A 20,248-nucleotide genomic window follows, 5' to 3' on the forward strand; every position below is an offset into this window, starting at 1 on the left:
GCGCCCAGGGCCGTGCCGTAGGGTTACCACAATGCCCACCCTTCCCCGGCGCAGGTCGCATCCCGCGAGTCCGCCAGGTTCTTACTCTCACAGAACTTTAAGTGGTGACCTTATTCAAAATGGCGCAGGCAGCCTCGGGGGCTAGTGCGGCGGCGCGGACGCCGCGCCCTATGACCTGCTGGCAGCAGCAGAGGGGGGAGCCGGGCGCCGCCATATTGGCTGTTGTCCTGAGAGGGGAGCGGCGGCGGCGGCGGCGGCGGCGCGAGTGGAGCGAGGGAGCGGCGCGAGCAGCAGCATGACTCGGAGGCGGAGCAGGCCGAGCGGCGGCGCGGGTCGGCGCGAGCGGATGCGGGCCGCGGGGCAGCAGAAGCCCCAGGCTCCCGAGCCCCCGCCGCCGCCGAGCCTGGAAGCGGGAGCGGGTGCAGGGCCCCCGGCGGCGCCCGTGGAGCCGGACCGCGACGGCCCCAGGGAGGAGGACGAGCCCAAGTTGGCGCCCGGACCGCAGGTAGGAGCGAGCGAGGGGAGTCCGGCTGCTCCGGCACTTTCCCCTCCTGGGAGCGGGGCCGGGGTGAGCTTGGGGATGGACCATCCTCCATTGGCTGGGGGTTGAGGCTATCTCCCCTGAGGCGGGAGTGGAGGCTGGACCCTTCTCTCCAAGCCGAAGCATGGTCCGTCCTGTCCTGTGACCAGAGCTGCCTGCCCTCTCCCGGGGCCTCCGGGCTGGAGCAGGGGCTAAACCTTCTGGTCGTATACCCACACTGGGACTGGGCTGTGCTCCTGAGGCCACAGCTCGGCTCTCTGCCCTTCACCTCCCCCTGGGCCCACCTGCTCCCCCACCTACCCACAGGCCAGCCTGGGGCGCTGTGGCCTGGAAGGCTGCAGCCTCTTCCCTCTCCCCACCCCGGGAGCGGCCCCACCCTTTCCCCTCACTGCCTGCAGCCACTGCCCCCTGAGCAGCTGTGTGCCCCCAGCATATGTCTCCTGTGGCCTCCCGCCTCTCCCTGCCCAGAAGACTATTTGGTGGGGCGCCTGCACCGAAGTGTAAACTAGCAAAACCTGCCCTTTCTTCCCTGTATACCTCTGACCAACAAGGTGGCCCACCCCAACCCTCAGATCCCTGGGTTTGGTGAATCCTGCCGCGAGTGAGCAGTAGCAGGACTCAGCAAAGCTTCCAGCTTGTCACCTGGAAGAAGGTCACTTTATTTTGAGCAAAGGAGTTAATGGGAGGTACCCTGCTAGTGTTCACTGAGAGCCCGGGGTGGCATGAGCCACAGTTGCTCTGGGAGGGTTGTGGCACCTGGGGCTGGGTGGCTCGCCCTAAGCTTGCTCTGACAAAAGAGTTTTGAGTTGGTCTTTTGGCTGAGCCTGCCAAGGAAGGCAGGCTCCTGCAGGAGTCTTGGAGGGTCGGATGCAGCGCCGGATGAGGATGAGGCGTGGCGGAAGATGCGTTTGGCTCTGCAGACACTGCATCGGGCAGCAGGGGACTCTGGGAGGCTGGTGCAGCCAGAAGGCATGGCTCTTGACAGCCTTCTAGTAGAATCTCTGGAATTGTGCATGTGAGTGGGGATGCCATTTGGGGTACCATTCCCAGAAAGCCTTCCCTACCTTCCCAATTGCGTGAGGTGCCCTCTTTGTGCCCACAGCCCCTTGTGCTTCCTTTGGTAGCATTCCCCATTCTTCACTGAGACATTCTGTTGATGTATCTGTTCCTGCACTGCACTGTGAACTCCACGGGGGCACAGACTATGTCATCTATCTCTGATCCTCCATGCCTAGCCCTGGGCCTTGCTGACACTGAGTAGAAATAACTAGGTGAATGAGAGAGAGAATGAATCCGTTGAGAACCTGTGCTTATTGTAACCCAGTTTCAATGCTGGTCTCCTTTGTGTTTCATATCACGATAAGATTTTTAATTAATGAAAATGTCACCACTTAGTGTCAGAAGCCTCACCTTCACCCCCACCCCCTACCCCGGGATACAACTCACCAGGTTGGACTCCGCCCTTGCCTGGTCTGATTTTAGACCCTGAACATGCTTCCCCCTCTAGCTTTCCTCTTTCTCTTCTCTGGGCCACCCTGGGAATGCTGTTATCCAAAAGGGGAGCATTAAGGTAGGGAGAGCCAGGGGAGCTGTTGTCTTCTCTCCTTTCCACTCACCAGCAAAACTTTAGGGTCCCCTGCCACTTAGCTAGGCTATAGTATTCATGGCCAGAATTTTGGATAATGGTTTAACTCTTTAGTTTTTATTTAGGACACAGCTTTCCTAAGAGCTATAAACTTCATTATCTGCTCCACTGCTTGACCTGCCAGTCCATTAATTTATTCATGCCAGACACTTTATATACCATACTTCTAATCTTCCCACCAGCCCTTTTCTTTCCTCAGCATTTAGTACAATTGTGATGAGTTAACTATTGGTTTAATTATTGGTCTGCTTTTGCTACATAAACTCTGAGAGTGCAGGAACCACGTCAGTCACTATTGTACCCCTATGCCTGTGATTAACAAATGTTTAATGAATGAACTGAAGGATATAAGTACTGTTTCCCCATTTTTCAGATGAAGAAACAGAAACTCAGCAAGCATTTGCTCAAATAACTCCCACTGTAGGTCTCCGGTGCCTCGTGCCCCTCCAAAAAAGGACACTCTTCTGTACTGTGCGGGATTTAACAAGGCTTTTTTTTTTTTTTTTAAATACTATAGCCACAAAGAGGTGAAACAAACTGACAAAGTCTCTTCTGATTGTACCCCACTTTTTTGCTGGGGAGGGGGTTTCTCAATGCCAGAAGCAGGCTTTTGTGCCCTGGTGAAAAGCACCCGCTGAAAGGGGTGGGGTCATTGTTCTGCCCACTAGCGTGCCTTTGGTGAGGATCTGTGTCTCCCACTGCCACTTAAAATTCTCTGTGTACACAGAGTGGGTACATATGTAAGGGGAAACTCAGTGTTGCAGGCCAAACTGAAGCCAAAGATGGCAAACAGAACCACTTGTAGTCCACAGACAAGTTCTAAAGTCCCAAGTCACACTTTGTTTTGTTTTTGTTTTGATTTAAGGCAATTTTTTAAAAACCAAAAGATTCCCACAAACTGGACTTGTGCCATTTCTTAAAACTCTCAAAATCTGGTGCTGCTGGGCCCACATTGCGGTAAGGCAGTAATCTGCAGTCTCTGAATAGTGTCTGCCCCTGGTACGAAGGACACCTGATCTGTGCCAGGCTCTGCGCTAGCTGGGAATGCAGAAGTGAATCAGATGTGGTCCCTGCCCACAAAGGGCTCATGGTCCAGAGAACATGTATACAGTAATTGCAGTTAGGCTGGAAGAGCCGTGATTCCTGAGTTGAGGTTTGAAGCCATGCTGGTTCCATCCAGTCCCCTTTGCTTATTTGCATAACTTGTTCACATATAAAGGCAGGACCTTGAGCTGGCCTATTTGGGATCCCAAAAGTCCCTACTTCCATTTGTTTCAGGTCACTAAACTATATTGATCTGTTCGCGAACAGTCCAAATCTTCATTTCCTAAATAAGACTAAAACAGTTACTGCCTTATTAGCAAAGAAAAAAAAAAACTTAAAGCAGCTGAATAAGGCAGTAGTGAGAAATAGTGTTTAGTATTCCAGACTTGGGGTGAACTCCCAAGCTCAGTCTCTGGGTTTGTGACCCTGGGCATGTTTTTTCCTCTCTCTAAGCCTCATCAGCAACATCATAAGAGAATGTGGAGCAACCCACGTAGCACCTAGTACATCGAGGCTCCTGAGGCAAGAGCAGGAGTCAGATAGTGGGAACTGCCAGATGTCCATCCAAAGCCTGAGTGTTCTCACCTGCCAATTCTGCTGTCTGTCTTTTGGTCTCTCTTGGACCATTCAGCCTGCAGTCCAGGTGCATACTCAGTAAACCCTCAGGAGACATGCCAGACCGTAAACCAGCAGTTGGAGCTGTTTGAGCTCATCCTGCCCTTCCCATCTCTCATCTCTCTACAGCACCTGCTGAGTCCTGCCCAGCACAGTTTAGAGAGACTCTAGAGACCTGGTTCCCCACTGCTCAGAGTTAAAACTGCTCCCTCAAGAGACTGGAACAGAGGATCAGTCAGTATCTTTATTGAAACCATCTCATTATGTTTAATCCACTCAACAAGCATTATGACCTCTGTGCCAGGGCCTTTTATTTCGGGCACACAGATGAATAAGATAGTCCCTATACCAAGGGACCTCCCCCTTAAAATCACTGCCCACCCAGCCTGGCCACTTTCATTGCAAGTAGTAGGAGATGATACCGAGGGGGGGAGTCCCTGCCACCTCTGGTTCTTCTCTGTAAGCCAGTAGAGATTCACAATGTAGAAATGCTAAAAGGCCTTTTTTTTTTTTTTAAGATTTTATTTATTTGACAGAGATACAGCGAGAGAGGGAACACAAGCAGGGGGAGAGGGAGAGGGAGAAGGAGAAGCAGGCCTCCCGCCGAGCAGGGAGCCCGACACAGGGCTCGATCCCAGGACCCTGGGATCATGACCCAAGCTGAAGGCAGATGCCTAACGACTGAGCCACCCAGGCGCCCCTAAAAGGCCTTTGAAGATGAAGACTTACTTGCTAAAATTACAAGCTTAATACCTGGTAGCCTGACAACCTTATATACTGAACCTAGAATTTTTGAGAGCAGGGGCCATGTTCTAATTCATTTGTGGGGTATTTATTGTTGCATGGTCCTTAAGTGCTCAATAAGTGGCTGTTAAACCAAATTATAATAAAAGAAGTAAAAGTTAGGTGTCTTCCACTTTGTTCTTACCAGCCTCTACTGCTGGGCCAGGCTGGCCATCATTCATTCATTTAGGCCCATTACGCACACACCACACCCAGTCTCCCTCTCACCTGACCTGGTGTTAATTTATTCTGCAAACACTAATGGACACCTGATCTGTGCCAGGCCCTGGGCTAGCTGGGGATGCAGAGGTGAATCAGTCCCTGCCCACATGTATATATTAATTGTAGTTAGGCTAGAAGAGCATCACTTCCTCTGAGTTAAGGTTCAAGTCCAGGTCCTAGTATGTGGCCTTTGAAAGAGTTTTAGCCTTCTTAATTTGTTTTTTCACATGTATGACGGTGATGCCAGGCTCCCATTAGGGCAGCAAGTACTGCATGTCAAGCACTTAGCACAAGTGGTAATCATGATTATTATAGATCCTTGGTACTAAAGAGGCACAGAGATGATAGCTAAAGACTTCTCAGAACTGATGTTTCAAGGTTGAGTAGAAGTTCCTTTAGAGGAGAAGGTGGGAGAAAGTACCTGAACAAAAAAAAGCAATATAGAGACCCAGAGGCGAGAACTGCCCAACTCCAGCAGAGTAGCATGAGGTCAGGCTGGAGAGGTTAGCAGGGTTCTACAAAACCACACCAGAAATTTGGGCTTTATCATGCAGACAGTGAAGAATCAATGAAAGCTTTTTTTTTTAAGATTTTATTTATCTGACAGAGAGAGACACAGCGAGAGAGGGAACACAAGCAGGAGGAGTGGGAGAGGAGGAAGCAGGCTTCCCGCGGAGCAGGGACCCCAAGGTGGGGCTCGATCCCAGGGCCCTGGGAACATGACCCGAGCTGAAGGTAGACGCCTAACGACTGAGCCACCCAGGCGCCCCATCAGTGAAAGCTTTTAAATAAGAAAGTGAACATGATCTTGGGTGTTCTCTGATAGCATGAGAGAAAGCAGTCTCAGTGAAGAAGCAGCTGTGATTGCTTGATTCTACCTCTCCCTCACCCCAGCGTAACTAATCATCAGATCCCCAGTGCTTTGCTGGACCCTGTCCGAGACCTACAGAATCAGAGTCTCTAGGTCTGGAGCCCAGGAATCTGTGGTTGTTAAACTGCCCCAGGTGATTCTATTGTGTGGCTGGGTCTGGGAAATGCTGAGTTGAGGGTGGCATGGGGAAGCTTAGCGGAAGCCTAGGCTATTCTTCAAAGAATGGGGCTTCCCAGAGAGGGGAGCTTTTCCATAAGCAGGAATAGAAACAGCCTTAGTTTTAAAAACAAAAAACAGACTTTCCCCGTTCTCCAGTTATTGCCCCATTAATGATACTCTCCAACTGCTAATCTTCCTTTGTGTATCCAAAGGCTTACCCCATGCCCATTTGGTGCTGCCATCTCTGCTGAACGATTGGGATGCAGTCAGTCATGGGGCACAGTTCCTGCCATTCAGTGTTCTTAGTGTTGTGGAGAAGACAGATTTCAAAAACTGGGATACATATATGATAAGCTCTATTCAAGAGATATGTAAGAAATGTTAGGACATTCCAGAGCAAAGCACAGTTAATTTTGCCTATGGACTTAGGAGAATGTAACACCCAAACTGTGCCTAAAAAGGAAGAGGCAGAGGGAACAGCATGAGTGAAGGTGTGAGTGCTTTATGTATTTGGGGAAAGAAATGGGTATTAGGGGAAAAAGTGGTTAATGGTTGTTCCTGGCAGAATGTGCAGAGCAGAAAAGGACTGAGGAGAGGAGGTCTTACGTCCCAGGAATGGCCCTGTGTTTGCACCCTTTGGTTCTGTGCCCATGCTCCCCGCCCCCTCATCCTTCAACCTGTAGGTGGATAAACATGCTGCAGTCCTAGGTCATCTCCCTTTAGTCCCTCCTCAAGGCTCTCAGCTCTCCATCTCCCTTTGTGGTTCCCCCTCCATTCTGAAATGAATAGGCCTCTTCATCTACTCTGAAAAGTGATAAAGGGAAACTTAAGGTAGAAAGAAGGGCCCTAAAATACTGAAGGGTCTTACTAGGAAGTTGTAGCCAGAAATCGTGGATGGGGGGGTATAAAGGGGCCTTGAAGGTCACCTGTCTAGTCCTCTGTCCTGTGCTTCAAGTAATAACTTTGGATTGGGCAAGTCTCACTTAGTAAGTTTCCCTGTCATTTCTTCCAGGACAGAAGAGGAAAGAAACTAACGGGTATTGAGCACCTACTGTGTGCCAGGCCCAGGCCAGGTACTTTACATAATTTATTTCCTTCTGTCCTCACAACTCTGTGAAGTATGGTTTTATTCTCATTTCATGAATGAGGAAATTGAGACTCAAAGAAATTGAGTAATCAAGATCTTACTGAAATGGCAGAACTGGGATTTGAACTCACAACAGTCTGTCTCCAAAGTTCATACTCTTCCACCCATGCGAAATCTGTACTGGGGTGACAGAGTAGGTAATATGGTTTGCCTGAAGTTCTACGTTAGTAACTGTAGTTTAGGCCTTTCGGTGGCTGATTGTACCCAGGAAGCAGGTTCAACAGATGAGCCAGCCTTTGGGGGAGGGGGATGGAAGACCACTGGGGTCAGAGAGACTCACTGCCCTATCCTTGACTGAGCTTATACAACCAGAGAGGATTCTGCACAAACCAGCTGGTGTAAAACAGCTGTTCTTTCAGGAAGGAACTGAGCCAACAGCCTGAGTGTGAGTTTGGGTGAAAGCTCCAGGGCACTGAGGTGCAGTTATATCACCTTCTTAAGAATTAACTTTAGCACTGATACCCTTTCATCAGTGACCCAGAGTGACAGAGCTATGCTGTTAGCATGGCATATCCAGGAAAGGGCTAGTTCAGCTGTCTTTAGATTCTACCCTTTGTGTAGAGCAACTGAAATGGAGCCAGGTGGGCTTTAAGCATTTGTTCATTTATTCGATGAACGCCTACCATGTGTCAGTTCCATGCCAAGCCTAGGTTCCTGGGCACACTCAAATGACTAAGATGCACTCCCTGCCCCCAAGGAGTTCTCATTCCGCCAGGGGTTTGGGGCAGACAGAATGTGTCTGTGGCACAGTGTAATAGGTGCTATACTAAAAGAATTAGTTCTGCATACCCTGGTCCAGCAAAAACCGCATTAACCTTTGATCAAGATCTTAGGGCATGAGTACAGATTTGCTGAGCAGTAGAACTGAGACACTGAGGTTTGCAGGGCAAGGTGTATCGGAGGAGCAGTATGGATAGAACCTAAGATTGTCAGGTGTTACACATGGAAATGAAGCATGGAGAGGTCAACTGGGGCCAAGTCATGAAACACAGGAGCCAGAAGGTGTCCTGGTAGTGAGCTCAACCAGAAAGGAGCCAGATTAAAGAGAGAACAAGGTAGGAAGAGGAGCTAAAGGAAGGAGATCCTCAAACTGGTTAAGTACGTGAGAAGGCACATAATAAGCTTACATGAACTAGAGAAGCCTATTGTCCTGGTTGGATGGTTATTTTAATTTGTATATTATTTTGTTACATTAATTTTAATTGTGTGTTATTTTAAATTTGTGTTCCTGCCTGATTCTCCAAAATGAGGCGTCTAGGAGTTGGGAGCATTAACAACCCCATGCATGAACCTGCCTGGTTTAAGCATGTGTTCTTAAGGCAGGGATTCTATATTGTTTGATGTTGCCCAGCACCTAACACAATGAGAATGGTCTCTGAGCATGTTCATTGAATGAGGAAATGAATGGGTGGATGGAAGAGTAAGTGGCAATGACTGGGCTGATGAGTTTTGCTAGGCTAGGGATTAATCATTTTTCTCTGCTTCTAGAAGGGAATTTTGGCTGCTTCTGTTGTCCTGTCTGCCTTGGTGACAGGGAGGCTCTTGGAGTTGGGTGCCTTGAGAATAGAGTGCTCTAATGGGGTCATTTCAGAATAGAATTTGGAAGCTGTTGCAGGGCCACTGGTTAGATACAGCGTATGTCTTGGGGGAATCCTCTACAAACATACATACTGTTGGGATTAAAAGGAATCCATGAGAGGAATAAGAGCAAGTTTAGTGCTGGATATTAGATCCAGCTTCAGAGCAGACCTTGATAGATGCCTGGTCTAGTGACCTGGATTATTCCCCAGCAGTTCCCAAATTGTGGACAGAAAGGTGAGATGGAAAATTTATTCATGCCCCTAAAGAGCTGTCCAGATATGCCATGAACTGTATCATTGTTAACTATCACTGTTGCTAATTGTGCACCCGCCAGGTGACAGGCACCATTAGAGGCTTTACATTAGCAGTTCTCAAAGTGTTTGGTCTGAGGCCCTGTTATACTCCTAAAAATTACTGAGGACCCCAAAGAGCTTTCTTTTGTTGGTTTTATCTATTGATATTTACCAAATTAAGTATTAAAACTGAGAAAGCTTAAAAATGTTTTGTTGACTGATTCATTTAAGAATAACAGTATTAAGCCTATCATGTTAACATGAATAATTTTTTAATGAAAATACATTTTCCAAAAAAAAATAGAATGGTCTCATTTTCATTTTTGCAGATTTCTTTGGCTTAATAAAAAGGAGCTGATGCTCATATATGTTTTTGTATCCCATCTGTTGCAGTACATTGTTTTGAAGTATATTTTTCAAAAATCTAGCCCCAAACAGATAATGTAGTTGGAAAAGGGAGGAGTATTTTCATAGCCTTTCCAGGTGATCGCTGATATTCTTTGCAATATGGAATCTGAGACTATATCAGTGAAGTCTTTGTACTCATTTACATTAAAAATCTGTTGGTTTATCTAGCACTTTGAATGGATTTTTTTTTACCAATGCATGATTCTAAAACATCATGCTTTGCTCATTTGGAAAATAGGTTCACTGAGTTATGCAGCTCTTCCAAATGTTTTTCCATTTCATTTTACAGTATTAAAAGACTACATTTGTTAATATCACCACCATTTTCACCAGAAAAGTCTTTAAGTATTGGGAAGCTGTTAAGTTCATGATGATGGATACAAAATTCTAATTTTCAAATTTCCAAAATTCTGATTTTTGCCTGAAAGCTTGAATTTTGTCATTGGCCACAAATAAAAAGTTGTTTTCCTTGAAGTGACGGGCTCATTTTGTTCCATTTTTTGAGAAAATGTCTGGCAGTTTCCAAGTCTGAATAACCAGTTTGTCAGTCATTCTTTTGAGTAAAAATGATGTTCCATGAGAAAAACTGGCTTCCTTTTCCTTTGATTTTAACTACTCTTATCCAGGAAAATCTAGAATACTGTAGCATGTTTCTCAGGCCAAGACAGAAAAGTCTTGGGCCTGGTCAAGTGAAGGAGCAGAGATAATGATTTTAATGACTGCACATGCCAGTCCCCTGGGCTGGGAGTGGCCACAGTCTAGGGTTCACCTGGCTCCTTGACTGCCCTGGGGATGTGCATGCTAAAACATGGATCCCCTGTGTGAGTAACCCCACACTCTCAGAGATGCTGGTTTTGCCTAGAATGAAGCAGAATTTAATCTTGGAGCTTTTTTGAGCAGATCCTAAATCTAGAAAACCCTAGAATCTTTCCTTGCTCTTTCCCCCATCTTATACTTAGGACTAGACCTTTATCTGGAGAGGCTCTGAAATTTAAATTGAAGTGAGAAGGAGTAATTGTTGCCCAGGGCTGCTGGGTTTAAGGATCAGTTCCCTAGGCTTTGTGATGAAGAAAAATGGTTGGGTGTTTCATTCATTCGATAAACATTTATTGTTCATGTTCCTGTGTGGGAATACCATGCCTGATGTTAAAAATGCCAGTTGAGAATAGCTAGTTGAAAGCCTGAGTTGACTTCAGGGCATAAGGGATCATGATTGCCAGGAATTTGAAAAATGGCAGGAGATTGCAGTCACAGGGAATTCTGAACCAAGAGCTTTTCTCTGCCAAAGCAAAAATTTGCAGAAATAGTGGTAGTACTGACTGAATATAACATCTCCAGGTCTCGGGATTCTCACCACCCTCTGTCAGTAAAAATGAAAATGTCAGAGAAAAAAATCCCCGGGCCCCACCAGGGGCAGACACCAAGACTTAGGATTAAAACAGCTTTGGGAGTAGCCCCAAGAATTGTGGCCCAGAAAGAGCTCAGGTATACCAAACTCAGGACAGTGAATAACTAGATTCCAGTGTAGCTTTTTATTAAGAACAGAATGGCCAAAGGGCATAGGTAATAGATTGTCTACTGCATGGAACCCTTGGGCTAAGTTTTGCATCTCTAATGTCACTTAATTCTTTGAGCAACCTTATGCAGTGTAGGTAGTATCATCCCGGCTTCAGTTAGGACTTAATTAGCTTGCCAGGCCCTGTTTTTTCTCCCTTTAACTGGAAAGACAGCCTGTCCTGTAAATTTGCTTCCATTGATGGCTAATCTCATTTATTATGTGGACCAGTTTGGCTCTAGGAAGAGCCACATTATTTCCATGAATGAGGCCATCTCATTGTAATCCCCAAGGAACATGATCTTCCACTCTTCCACACTTAAGATTGGAACCATCCAGGTGAAGGTCCAGGGTAGGGAGATGGCCTTTCTCTGTGAGAAGCAAAAATTTCAAAATTTCAAGCAGTGTCTTGCTAAGCTGTACTGCCATAGTGATACTTAACAAATCTGATTTAGCCACTATGTGCCCAGCTGATCCCATGCCCTGTGCTACACTGTGAGAGATCCAGAGAAGAATCAGACCTGATGCTTGCCCTCTAGGAGTGCAACGTAATAGAAGGGACAGGAAATGCAGGTAAATAAATAAAGTGGAAGGCACAGAGGCTGTAAGCAAGGCATAATGTGCCGTGGAGATATGGGGAGGGGAGAGGAATTACAAGAGGGACTCCCTGGGAAAGCTTGGATGAGGTTGGGTTTAAGCCCTGCCCAGCTACTTATTGGTAAACTTGGGAAGGAAGGGGTTTGAAGCAGAGGATCCCCATTAGCAAAGGCATGAGGTAGGGATAGGAGAGTACAGAGAATATTTGGGGAACTTAAAGAATGACTTTATGGGGTAGAGGGCGGAGATCAAGATGTCTAAAAGTCACCTTAAATTCATTCCACACGAAAGATGGTTGCATTCTTACAAAATATAGTGACCGTATTTTCTATATTTTTCAAGCCTAGTCCTGATTTTAAATGTTTTCCATCACTCCCATCATATTCATAATTAGAAACATATGTTGAGGCATCGTATTACGGGCCTGGCACTGGACTAGGTGCTTTGTCCATTCCAAGTTCACAGCCAACCCTACAAGGTAGAACTTAATCCCATTTTACAGATGAAGAGACAGAGACTAGAACTTGCCCAGCATCCTATAGCTGGTAAGTGGTGGAGGCCCAAGATGAGTGCCAAAGCCAGTGTCATTTCCACTGTACCCGGTGCCTCCCACAAGCACTTTAGCACTAGGTACAAATCACACTGATCACATGTTCAACTTATAAAGAATTCTGTGTATGCTTTTAAAAGAAAAAAAAACACTTATTGAACATTGCCATATATGTTATACACTTGATATTTTGGTTGTGCCAAAACTATATGTACTGTACATCACAGGCCATACAAAGAATTTCAGAATAATTTTACTCAGACAAGATTTTCCTCTTATGTAGTAACTTTAGAACCTAATACCCGAATGAAATGAAACTCTGTTGTAGCAAAACTACACGTCCTGGTGTTTTCCTTAAGAATATGGTCACCATCAGCACAGGGAAAGGGACTTGGATGTTGGCCTCATCTCCTCCCTCTGGAGTTACTATGGCACCTTATAGCTATGAAAAGTTTCCTGGGTACACTTCTCAAAAAGGCCTCCTTGACTTCTCTGAATACCATCCTTCTCCATCAATCTCCCGCCCTTTCCATGAGATACCACCAGTGGGTTAGAAGCTCTATCCTTTTACAGTTGCAGTTAAGCAGCTGCCTTGTCCACTGAAACGTTCCCTTGACAGAAACCTTTTAGGCAGTATCTTACATAGGTTCCACATATAGGATTTCTCTCTCTCTGGTTTTTTCTTTTCCAGTGTTCTTGTTCTTCCCCAGATGTTTCATTATGCTTCTGGTACTATTTGGTTCCTTTCTTTTTCTAGAAACCAGAGACCCAGGTCAGTGTAATTGTAACATTACAGATTTAAGGATACCCTGATGCCAATTTATTGTGAGAAGGTGATTTTATTCGAGAAAGATGATGGCATTTATTTTCATGGTAGGATGAGGATGGTACCCTTATTCCTTTGCTTAGGCCTCTGCAAACATCTGTTACCTAGTGGTGGGTAAGTTTGGAAGGTCTATCAGTTAATACAACTATTGCATGTAACAAACCACCCCAAAACTTAGTGGCTAAAACAACACTATTTATTATTTCTCATGAGTCTCTGGGTTAACTGGGCGTTTCTGTCGATCGGGGCCGGCTTGGCTGATCTTAGCTGGCCTCACTCATGTATGTGATCCACTGGCCCATCAGCGAGGAAGACTCAGATTTCTCCACACGTCTCTCACATCTCTCCAGCAGCTAGCCTGGTCATGCTCTCATGGCAGGCAGAGGTGCAAGAGCGAGCAAGCCCAGCTATGCAAAGAAGCAAGTAGAAATGCATACATAACTTTTCAAGCTTATGCTGGCATCAAATTTGCTAACATCCCATTGGCCAAAGAAAGTGACATGACCAACCCCAGTGTCAGAGAGGGTTCTACGAAGTTACAGAATAGCCCTGGAAGCGGTGGCATTCGTGGTATAGTGGTGAGCATAGCTGCCTTCCGAAGCTGCAGAATATAGGAAAGCCACGAATTGGGGTCATTAAATGTAATCAGTCTCCCAGTCAGTACCCCTCAATATGACATAAAAACCTGTAGTCTTATATTTCTTTGTCATTTGTCCTAGAAGGAAAAAAAAAGTCCAAGTAATAATTACTGGGTATTGGGCCTATGCTTTGAGCATGCACGGGGCTAGGCACTTTCCCTGTTTATGCACTGAGTCTCGTATCAACTCTGCAAGGTAGGTAGGAAGTCAGAGCTCAGGAAGTCAAATAACTTGCTCAAGGTCACCCAGCTAATGTGTGCTCAGGCTGGCATTAGAATGTGGGTCAGTCTGACCCCCAAAGCCCAGGTCTTTTCACCATACCTCACTGCCTCTCAGAAGCACCAGGGTCTGTTTTACCCTTTCTCCAACTCAGTTTTCTATTGAATTAATGCTTTCTGATGAATTATGCACACCCCTCCACCAAAATGCTGCTGTGATCCTAATGGAATTGTGCGGCTTTCAGGAAAGCCACGCGCGTTCTCCCAAACTCAACATTAACTGGAAGGATCTCCCCAACCCCCAGGTGGGGATTGGTCTGTGGACTGCACAGACCGCTCAAGAATTGTGGCCTTTCCCAGACATATCAGAGAAGGAAGGGGACCTTCCTTTAACCTTTGTAGGGCATTTGAGCATGAGCTTTGAAGTCAACCAGAGTTCAACTCCTAATTCAGCCACTCACTAGCTCTATAACCTTGGGCAAGTTGCTTAACTTCTCGAAATCTGTTCCTTCGTCTTAAAAAATAAAACAAAGTAACACCTAGTTTGCAGAGCTATTACAAGGACTAAAATTATGTATAGAAAGTGCCTAACCCAGTGCCTGGCATATAATAAGTGAAGTTATTAGTATGGTTAATATTATTTCTAAGCAGAGCCTTTCCCCTCCTGGGAAACCCTGTTTCTGTCTGTTGGACAGGTTCCCCCCACCTCCACCCAGTCTGTGCAGACTTGCTGCCTGCTATGTCATCGGGAACGCAAAGGCTGGGAAGAAGGCCCTTCCCAAAACGGACTGGTGTTGCAGGGTGAGAAGCTGCCCCCTGACTTCATGCCAAAGCTTGTCAAGAATCTCCTAGGCGAGATGCCTCTATGGGTCTGCCAGAGTTGCCGAAAGAGCATGGAGGAAGATGAAAGGCAGACAGGTCGAGAGCATGCAGTGGCGGTAGGTAACGGCTGAGAAGGGGGTCCCTGAATGCAGGTGGGCTGCCTGCCCAGAGAGATCAGGCTGTTGAGCTGTTCCTTCCCTGCCCTCTCAGGTGGCACTCCTCCGGCAACCCCTGCACCCAGGCACTGAGTGGCTGCTGGGCTGTATCCACACAGCAGTAGTGGCTTGGGTTCACACTCGGGGCAAGAACGGAGAGGCTGCAGGCAGCCCCCTTCCCCCTGAGGAGAGCCTGTGCAGTGTGAGTGCCTGTTTATAGGTGTTGTCGATGGAGATTCTGCCCCTTCTGTGTCACTGTGCTGCCTTCAGCCCTGTGACAGCTTAAAAGCCAACCAGTATGTGACGGATGGCAAAGGTTGGTTTGAGGGTCGACCATGTGCCTCAGTTAGAAGGAGCCATCTAAGTGGCATCTCCTGAATCACAGCAGTCAGACTTTCCTTGGTTCTCATTCCCCTCCAGCCCCTCTTTTACCCCAGGATCATGTCAGGTTCAGGACTTTTGACTTAAAGACCCTTCCTTTCCTTGGCAGCTCTCAGGACTCCCCAGAGGCCCACAGCTGACAGGCAGTCTGTATCTCTACCAGATTCTTTCTCACCAGTGTCCACACACTTCACTTCACTGGGAGCATCACTGCTCCTCCCGGCAAAGGCCTGACCCATGTCTGCCCGTGCACCTGGAGTTGTGAGAATTGTACTTTGGCCATGGCATAGGGCCTGGAGGAGGAGGTGCTCCTGAGTAAGCTACGGCAGCAGCGGGTCAGCTCTCATGTTTGCTGTTTTACCATGAGCCTTTTTCTTCCCCCTTCTCCAGATCTCCTTGTCACACACATCCTGCAAATCACAGTCTTGTGGGGGTGACTCTCATTCCTCTTCGTCCTCCTCTTCATCGTCCTCGTCCTCCTCCTCCTGCCATGGGAACTCGGGGGACTGGGACCCCAGCTCCTTCCTGTCAGCACATAAGCTTTCGGGCCTCTGGAACTCTCCGCACTCCAGTGGGGCCGTGCCGGGTAGCTCACTCGGGAGTCCTCCTACCATCCCTGGTGAGTCTCTGAGCTCGGGGGAGAGCCAGGCCACGTAAATGTAGAGAGCTATGTTTTTCTAACCACTTCGATAGACAAATCAGGTCATTTATTAAAATAAGTACAAGAGGAACTGTTCTGATGGAAGCAGGGGTACCTAGCCCTTGGCTGTCTCCATGGCGCTCCTTTCCCCAGAGCTCTGAAGTTGAAAAATATGGTCATTGGCTCTGATAGCTTTCCCTTCAGATTCAGGAGGGGATGTGGTAAACACCGGCTGAACAGAAAGTGGAGTCTGGGAGTGTCCTTAGGACACTCAGCCACCTGAGTGCTCCTTTGGACATCAGCCACCTAACACCTGACCCCTGCAGCAGCACAGAGGACCCGGGTGCTTTGTCTTCCTAAGCCGCCTTTTCTTCACCTAAGGGCACGTATAAAAAGCACAAGAAGTTGGTGGCACAAACTGCTAGGATTATTAGCGAAGTTCACAGCTATATAAGCTGCCTTTATACCCTGCATTAACCCTTAGATACCCAAAGAAAAAGTCTTAAGTTATTGAGGTACTATGTAAATACTCATTACTGTCTATTTCTAAATTGAGGGCTTGAGATGAGTATAACACTCTTATGTTAACTATACTGGAATTAAAATACATAAGAAGAATAAAAAATTGAGGGCCTGAGTTCTCCAAAGGGGTGCTGCTCCCCTTTGTGAGAATTGTGAGAGTTGAGTAGAATTCCATTTATTTTGATGTATAAGCCAAAGAGGACTCATCAGAGCCTTTTCCCACTTCTCTGATATCTGGGGCCACCTGGGAGTCTGGCATACCCTGGCTGCCTCAGTCCTCATGGCCCAGAGGCAGAGCTTTGGCCTGCTGCTCCACTGGCTTCTATAGACCCTTTCCTGGGCCTGAGGAGTGCCTACAAGCACGCAAGTCCTAGAGAGACCCCAAGACACGGAGCACATATCCCCTGTTTGTGCCACAGCAGAGGTGTTGTTGCCTTCCATGGGACGGGCATTCCTGGGTCCTTCTCTCAGATCTGGGCTCCTCAAGTCTGTCCAGCCAAGTTGCTCCCTGCAGGGAAAACTCTCCAGCCCGAGGCACTGCTAGACTTGGTCCACAGTGCTGAGGTTCCCTCTGATCACAGTAAGCAGGATGTTGTGACAGTGAGCCTGGGCTTCCCAGGGTCTTGGCTCTCACTCTGACCCCCTTCTTCACCATCCACAGGTGAGGTTTTCTCTCTCTCGGAGCACCACCGGCACTCAGACCTCACTGCTCCACCCAACAGCCCCACCGGCCACCACCCCCAGCCAGCATCGCTGAGCCCATCTCAGCCCGGATCCTTCGGCTCACCACCCCACCCGCACCTGCTGCCTGCTACCCCGGCAGCGCCTTTCCCTGCCCAGGCTTCAGAATGCCCTGTTGCCACTGCTGCCGCCCCCCACACCCCAGGGGCATGTCAGACCCCCCACCTGCCCTCCACCAGCATGCCGCTCCTGAAGATGCCTCCACCATTCTCGGGGTGCAGCCACCCCTGTAGCGGGCACTGCAGCGGGCACTGCAGCGGGCCTCTCCTCCCACCTCCCAGCTCTCAGCAACTCCCTAGCACTCACAGGTAAGTAAGTGGCATGAGGGGCATACTCCCTGCTAACTTCAACCTTGAGTTCGAAGAAACTTTACAAACCATACCTTTGCGGGGGAAATTAAAGGGGAGACTCTAGGGGCGCCAGAGTGGCTCAGTCAGTTGCGCGTCCAACTCTTGGTTTCTGCTCGGGTCATGATCTCGGGGTCCCAGGATGGAGCCCCACATCAGGCTCTGTGTTGAGCACAGAGTCTGCTTAAGAGTCTCTCTCTCCCTCTCCCTCTGCCTCTCCCCCCACTCACGCTCTCTCTCCTCTGTAGGATAGGTAAGTAAATCTTAGAAAATAAAAAAAGGGTAGACTCAATCTTTTGTATAGTTTTTACGATCATAAAAGAAGTGTTTTATTGTTTTTTAAAAAACTTGGAAAAATTCAGAGATGTCTAATGAAGAAAAAATTTCATGATCTAAAGATAAACTTTTTTTTAAAGATTTTATTTATTTATTTGAGAGAGAGAACGAGAGAGAGAGAGAGAGAGAGCACATGAGAGGGGGGAGGGTCAGAGGGAGAAGCACTCCCTGCCAAGCAGGGAGCCCGATGCGGGACTCGATCCCGGGACTCCAGGATCATGACCTGAGCCGAAGGCAGTTGCTTAACCAACTGAGCCACCCAGATGCCCTGATAAACTTTTTTTTTTTTAAGATTTATTTATTTATTTTGAGAGCGAGAGAGCACATGTGCGCGAGCAAGGTGAGGGGCAGAGGGAGAGAGAAAAAATCCCCAGGCAAACTCCCCGCTGAGCGCGGAGCCCAATACAGGGCTCAGTTTCACAACCCTGAGATCACGACCTGAGCCAAAATCAGTTCGTTGCTTAACTGACTGAGCCACCCACGTGCCCCTAACGATAAACTTCTAACACTGCAGTATATTTTGTTTCTGATGTTTCTGTATATAAATTAGGTCCACGTTTATACATTCTTGTGGTAGTTATTTTTTAACATTATATATCATTTCCTCAGTTAAAATTCTTCAAAAAACTTTCAAGTGACTGCAAAATGTCTTATTGTATACTTCTAGCATAAATTTATTTTATCATTCCCGTATTCCTGGACATTGGGGCATTTCTAGTTTTTGTTTTTAAGATTTTATTTATTTGACAGAGAGCGTGTGAGCACAAGTAGGCAGAGTGGCAGGCAGAGGGAGAAGCAGGCTCCCTGCTCAGCAGGGAGCGATGCAGAGCTTGATCCCAGGACCCTGAGATCATGACCTGAGCTGAAGGCAGACACTTAACCGACTGAGCCACCCAGGAGCCCCCAGGCATTTCTAGTTTTTAGCCACTAAAAACAAGGCTGTAATAAACATCCTTGCACCCAAATCTGTATTTGAGTCTGGAATTATGGGTTTAAGGATTCCCTGAAGTAACTCTAATATGAACTGAGGAAGTTTATATTAATGTAGATGTAGAAGATAAAAATCTTTGGAGAAGATAAATGTGCATTTTTGTATTATAAATCAGATCTGTGTTTAGTATGCATTTGTATTTTCTTATTCTAAAATCCCACCACCCTAATACCACCACTGTTGGCAGTTTTCCCTGCAGGTCTTTCCCACCCAGTGGTGGTGGTGTCTATAAAGTTTACAGTTTTTCGTTGTCCTATTTCACTCAGCATTCATTGGTTCCTATGTGGTCTTCTGGGCCTCAGCTGAAGGCTGAAGAATATTCTCCGTAGTGTACTTCACTGTTTTCCAGTTGCTGATGATTTAAGTCATTCCAGTATTTTAACACTGTAAATAATCTCTCTAAAGATGTCTTTGCCTAAAGCTTTTTCACTCTTTTGGGTTTTTACTCCTTTGGAATAGATCCCTCAGAATGAAAAAAGTTTAAAGGATGTCAGGATGTCTTTTTGAAAAGGATTCTTAATACACATGAAAAATTGCTTTTCAAAGGGCTCTCCAAATTGATGTAACCACCAATATTAGGATGCTAGTTTCTTCATATTCTCCGGAGCAGTGGGTATTTTAATTTTGCTAATGTGGGTGAAGAATGGTCAATTTGGATTAAGCTTCTCTGAGTACCACTGGTAATGGTTCCTGCCCCTCCTTTTCTACTCCTTGCTCAACAGCCAAGCCTCTTCACTCCCCCTCATCCTGCCCTTTCTCCCAGCTCCCACCCCATGTCCCCAGCCTCAGGGCACTCCAGCTTCTGGCCAACCCAGTGCTCTTGCTCTTCTGGCTCCAGTTACGGGACTTTGTGGGCCCAAGTCTTTTCTTACTTGGGAAAATAAGCTATATTATGTGATGCCCCCAGTGCTTCCTAAAGTCCAGAGGCAAAGCAGTACAATGGGAGAGCATGAGCTTTGCATACAGGCACAGGCTGAGTCCTAGATACTCCTTGGCAAAGCAGTTAAGCACTCTGACCCTTAAGTTACTTCTAGTGGAGGATGGGGATAGCAACATCTGTTTTGCAGGACTTGGGAGACGCTTAGAAATGATATGCTAAATAGAGTACCAGACCCAAACAGTTAAGTAGTTCTTAGAGTCTGGCCCACAAAGCATATTTACTTTTCTAACTTTAAGGCCCCACACTAAGGCAGCTCAACACATGGGGGCAGACTCAGTCTAAGAACCTTAGAGGATGAAATTGACCTCATCAGCCTCCTTCGGATGCTCCAGGAGAGCCATCAGCCCACTAAACTGTTCAGATACCTGCTTATTGAGCACCTGCTGTATACACTGTTGTTATGCTGCCCACTGGGACCCAAAAATAGAATTAACAGTCCCTGCCTTTAGGGAATGCACAGTCTGGTCACAGAAACAGGTGGGCAAACAGACCGTCAAAGTAAAGTGTGATCTCCAGTAGGATAGGGAGGTATACACACCCGCTCTGTGACCCTCCTTCTGAGTCCAGGAGGGTCACACAGTGGGTACGGGCATGGGAGACATGAGGTTCCTACCTTTCCAGAATAATGCCAATGCCATTGAGCTGGGCCCTGAGGGACAGTGACCATGTTGGCCCTGCTC

The 20,248-nt window shown here is 47.2% G+C and overlaps 1 protein-coding gene across 10 annotated transcripts in view; it reads left to right on the top strand.

The window, feature by feature from the left end:
- Nucleotides 1-206: 206 nt before the first annotated feature.
- The window catches only part of FAM193B (family with sequence similarity 193 member B), a 32,283-nt gene continuing 12,241 nt past the window's right edge, over nucleotides 207-20,248 (top strand). For 4 of the 10 annotated variants that reach the window (XM_027605060.1, XM_027605059.1, XM_027605062.1 and 1 more), the window contains exons 1-4: nucleotides 207-505; nucleotides 14,389-14,631; nucleotides 15,442-15,670; nucleotides 16,875-17,262. In XM_027605060.1, the coding sequence (XP_027460861.1) occupies nucleotides 296-505; nucleotides 14,389-14,631; nucleotides 15,442-15,670; nucleotides 16,875-17,262 (1,070 nt within the window). In that variant the 5' untranslated portion in view covers nucleotides 207-295. Of the gene's footprint in view, nucleotides 1,557-6,892; nucleotides 6,954-14,388; nucleotides 14,632-15,441; nucleotides 15,671-16,874; nucleotides 17,263-20,248 lie in introns of all 10 variants that reach the window. The other 6 variants (XM_027605065.1, XM_027605066.1, XM_027605063.2 and 3 more) reach the window with 6 other exon arrangements.

This window comes from Zalophus californianus, chromosome 5, assembly GCF_009762305.2.
Source record: "Zalophus californianus isolate mZalCal1 chromosome 5, mZalCal1.pri.v2, whole genome shotgun sequence".
Lineage (NCBI taxonomy): Eukaryota > Metazoa > Chordata > Mammalia > Carnivora > Otariidae > Zalophus > Zalophus californianus.